Source organism: Myxocyprinus asiaticus, chromosome 41, assembly GCF_019703515.2.
Source record: "Myxocyprinus asiaticus isolate MX2 ecotype Aquarium Trade chromosome 41, UBuf_Myxa_2, whole genome shotgun sequence".
NCBI classification, from domain to species: Eukaryota; Metazoa; Chordata; class Actinopteri; order Cypriniformes; family Catostomidae; genus Myxocyprinus; species Myxocyprinus asiaticus.
The window spans coordinates 1,545,001-1,550,000 of record NC_059384.1 but is presented as its reverse complement, the minus strand read 5'-3'; the positions used below and the strand labels follow the sequence as shown (position 1 = coordinate 1,550,000).

General features: G+C 36.6%; 1 protein-coding gene across 1 annotated transcript in view; it reads left to right on the top strand.

Moving 5' to 3' along the window:
• LOC127431936 (sodium channel protein type 4 subunit alpha-like) overlaps window positions 1-5,000 on the top strand; it is a 218,370-nt gene that overhangs the window by 187,513 nt on the left and 25,857 nt on the right. The window contains exon 20 of the mRNA XM_051682599.1: window positions 1,019-1,192. Within this exon, the coding sequence (XP_051538559.1) occupies window positions 1,019-1,192 (174 nt within the window). The remainder of the gene's footprint in view (window positions 1-1,018; window positions 1,193-5,000) is intronic.

Genomic DNA, 5,000 nt, shown 5'->3' with positions numbered 1-5,000 from the left:
TAATGTTAAGCATCATTTACTGTTTCTGATTGACTTATTAATTCATTTTATTTACAATACATTTTACTTCTATAATCTGTGTTTTAAAGTGAAACAGGATATTCGACAAGAATAAATGTAGAATGGGACTTGATTTTATCCATTTTGAATGGGCTTGATGACGTCTGGCGAAAAGGAAAGTTAATGTTAATAAGATTAGGAGCATGTATATAAAAACTAAATATAAAAAGGGGCAATTCGGATGTCATGTTGACTTTACTGCAAGTTTTAAGTGTTCTGTCTCTGTAAGAATATGTACCACACAGTTTTGCACAGAAAACAGCTAATGTCACAGCAGAAAATGTATTCCCAGTGTATAATATTATGTAACACGGTGCATTTCCTGAAAGATCAGAGCACTGTGTGCAGGACTGACTCAGAGAGGGGCTAATGTCAGGCCTCAGTGTAACTGCCCGGGTGCCAGGTGTGTGCCCGAACCGCTGGTATTTTAGTGGCATTTACCCGCAGCTTCAGCAGCAGCTGCTCTTTCAGACGGGCACTTGAATGATTGCACATAAAAACAGAAAGTAAGCAGAAAACCAGAAACAGCAGAGTCTGTGAAAAACAGCGGAGGCAGATGTTGCCTGGACATCAGTGCACATATGTGCTATAGAGTCTAGATGTGAATAAAAGAGAAATAGTTCATCTAAATAGGAAAACTCTCTCATTCACTCACCCTCATGTTGTTCCAAACCCAGATGACTTTCATTCTTCAGTGAAACTCAAAAGGAGATGTTTAGAAAGAATACTTTTGTGCTGCTTTCAATCATTTTTGGATACTGACAGCGTCCGTCCCCAATCACTTTCATTGTATGGAAAAAAGCAGCCTGAACATTCTGCTAAACATCTCCTTTTGTGTTCCATGAACGAAAAAATCTGTAAATGTTGACAGAATTTCCATTAACAGTCCTCCTCATTGTAAAGAACTTTTTTCTTCATGTGTGTTGTGTTAATATAGTGTTTTATTGTTTTCTGACAGGCATTTGAAGACATTTACATCGAGCAAAGGAAAGTGGTGAAAGTGGTGCTCGAATACGCCGACAAGATCTTCACCTACATCTTCATCCTGGAAATGGCTCTGAAATGGATCGCCTACGGCTTCAGGAAATACTTCACTAACTACTGGTGCTGGCTAGACTTCCTCATTGTGGATGTAAGTACCTTAATTTACTTTTACAATGTCTGATTGCAAAGTGCTTTACCACTGGAAGTGCTTTATTATAAAACATTTGAACTCTCAAGTTTATTCAATCAGGTTCATTTTTAAAGAGACCAACTTTTAAATGATATAGTGAATGATTTTTTAAAATCAGTGCAGTGTTCTGCTTTTCAATGTTTCATTAGAAATATCAAATGATGAATGATCATTTATAATCATTGTAATGTTGTTTTGCTGTTGTTTGATTAAAGTGAATAAACATTAAACTCTAGATGAATATGTACAGTGATACACTGCTGTTTGTGTTGGCTCAGTACAATGTTAAGACCATGCTCCAACTTCATATAGTTTTACAGTTTGTTCTCCAAAACCAGTCAACCCAGAATCAGCATGATCGCATTAGTATTTTCAGGTATTAATTCATAAAGTGCACATACATTTTCTTAAGTTTGCTGTAAACTCTATTACATTGACATTAACGCCACATTTACACTCATTTGTATTTTTTTAACCTCCTGAGACCTGAGTGTGACTGCTGTGTGCATTTTCCATTCCCTTGATTTGTAACTAGTAGCCCCTAATAAACATGCCAAAAAAAAAATGTGTTTTGAGCAAATAGTTTTCCTTAAAATGTATGTCCTCATATGTGGACAGCGGGACTAAGTTGTGAAATTTTAAATAACACCAAACTACAGAGTCAGATTTTTTTCATCAAATAGTTTATGATGTGTCCAGGAGTGTTGATTATTCATGTTTCTGAGACGTTACAGACATTACATCAGATTTTAAGTAATATCCAGCATCATCCAATCACTGTCAATCATGTTAAAATAAAATGATACATTATAAATTCTGAATCTATGTACTGATTATCATTGTCACATGTCTGTCAAACATGTTGAGTGATCCAAACATCATCTGCAGCCTGAAACTGAACTTTTGATCAGATTTTAGGAGTGAATGCACTTAACTGCATAGAGAGCTATAGGATGCTCCCTTGCTCCCTATTTAGTGAATGACTTAACCTCCAGTGTGCTGTCTGTCTGCACTGGTCTCAGAACAGTTTGAAATGCACCTTATTTTCATCCTAACTCCATATAAAGCCTCTGAAAGACACATTTTCAGCTTTTGGATGAACCCATTAATTCTGTGATAATGTACAGTACATATAGAATATTTAAGGAAAATGAGCCTATAGTCCACATACATGGCCACTGTGTTAAAACAGTGTGCTGTTTCGCGATTAATCAATGAAATTTAACAAATGTCATACTGGATGAAATTAGAGACTCTAATCTTCCGTCTCAAACAGGTTTCAGTGTAAAAACTTAATTAGGTTTCTTACCAGATGTAGTTTTGTTACCGTTTCTTCAGCTGAGATCGGCGCCATGTTGTTTTGTCAAATGACTCAGTGCGTCGAAAGTTTAACCATTTAATGACAGCACAGAGTCTCCTGAACTGAGATCAGTCGGTTTAAATGATATGACATTATGCATAGCGTATAGCGAAGCCAAAACATTATGTCCACGCATGTGGACATGGGGTCTCAGGAGGTTAAAAACTCCATTCATTTTCTGAACTTCATAAACTTTGTCCAAGAAAGACCTTTTTAATTTCAAATTTGTGACAAGACTTTTTATGTGCGTTAGAATGTGTAAAAATGTACAAATACCAATCATGTTGGCAGATTGTTACTATGCTTACTATTTTCTAACCATGTTAGTTTACTAAGCTACACTTCTATATTTACATCTGTGGTGAAGGGCTGGACAGATTTCTTCATACATTTAACAATTAAAATAGTCATTTTGTTAAGAGGCCGACCGATAGTGGATTTTACCGATACCAATAACTACTGTGAAAAAGACAGATGGTGGAAAACAGATAATAGATAAATCGGCCGACAGTTTATTAAAAATAATTTATAGAATGTTATAAATGTTCTTATTCTTTCCTTACTATGATGGCCACAGACAGAGAGATTGTAAGAGTAAAAAAAAAAAAAAAAGAGTAAAATCCCAAATGCAGTTTATTATGCAACCAAAATCCCAATGATGACCAGAATTATTATTTATTTATTTTTATTTGGTGCATAATGCGTGATTTATTTATTTTTTTCTCCCCAATTTGGAATGCCCAATTCCCAATGCGCTCTAAGTCCTCGTGGAGGCGTATTGACTCGCCTCAATCCGGGTGGCGGAGGATGAATCTCAGTTGCCTCCACGTCTGAGACTGTCAACCCACGCATCTTATCATGTGACTTGTTGAGCATGTTACCGTGGAGACATAGCGCATGTGGAGGCTTCACGCCATTCTCTGCGGCATCCACGCACAACTCACCACATGTTCCACCGAGAGCAAGAACCACATTATAGCGACCACGAGGAGGTTACCCCATATGACTCTACCCACCCTAGCAACCGGGCCAATTTGGTTGCTTAGGAGACCTGGCTGGAGTCACTCAGCACGCCCTGGATTCAAACTCGCGACTCCAGGGGTGATAGTCAGCATTTTTACTTGCTGAGCTGCCCAGGCCCGCTCATAATGCGGGACTTTTAAATATTAACAAGCCTGAAATACACTGGTGACTCTTATTTTGAAATGATGGACACTTGGCTCCGTCACAATGCTCTACATTTACATATTTACCAAATTATGCTTTTTATAGCCTTTATATTCACCAGATAAGGTTTAATGAGGAAAAAAGCTGTATTATTATTTGACATGATGTATTTGTTGACGAGGCACATTTCCATATAGTCACGTTACTTTGCACGCCCTCGCTTCAATTTAGAATACGTGATTGAACCAAGTTGCTCTAACTTTAGACTCCTCCAGCCTCGGCCACAGACAAAAAAACTAAAGCTATCTGCATCGATTTTGCAGATAACCGATAGTTTAAAAATGAAACTATCGGCACTGATTAATCGGCAAAACCGATATATCGGTCGACCGCTAATTTTGTTATTGTGGTCATAAAGCTTAAACAACGAAAATTGTGTCACTGTAAAAATACTGCTGGACTGCACTGTAATTCAGTGTTTCATAGTGTACATGGACGAGTCTATACTGCACCATAATTTTTTTAAATATTGATTTAAATGTAATTTGCTTGACACCATTCAATGTCCTGAAACAAAAAAACAAAAAACAAAAAACAAAAAACGTATAGCCTGTTGAAATGTAAAGAAAGCCAAGAATTATAAGGGACAGTAAATGCCAAAATGTGTCCATTAACATCAGTACAACAGAATGAAACAAGGTAAAATACACTGTTATAGTTTTGAATGAGATTGTTTTCCAAGATTTCTCAGAGAGAAGATTTAGAAAATGTGTTTAATATCTACTGTATATCTGCACCATCATTTTGAATATTGAAAACTATCAAAACATTTTCTAAAAGCAGAAAAAATCACCATATTTTAGACAAAGATTTCTACTTTTTAATATCTTTTTAAATTGACGGATTATTGTCCAATTGGAATACACTCAAATATAATTTTAAGATGAACACATTTAAATTTGAACTGAGTAATTTTTAACAAAATAAAATGAAAAAAAAAAAAAACTAAAGTTTCATTTATTATTATTATTTGTATTTTTTTCCTCACCTTTTTCTACCCAATTTGGAATGCCCAATTCCCAATGCGCTCTAAGTCCTCGTGGTGGCGTAGTGACTCGCCTCAATCCGGGTGGCGGAGGACGAATCTCAGTTGCCTCCTCGTCTGAGACCGTCAATCCACGCATCTTATCGCGTGACTTGTTGAGCGCGTTACCGTGGAGACGTAGCGCGTGTGGAGGC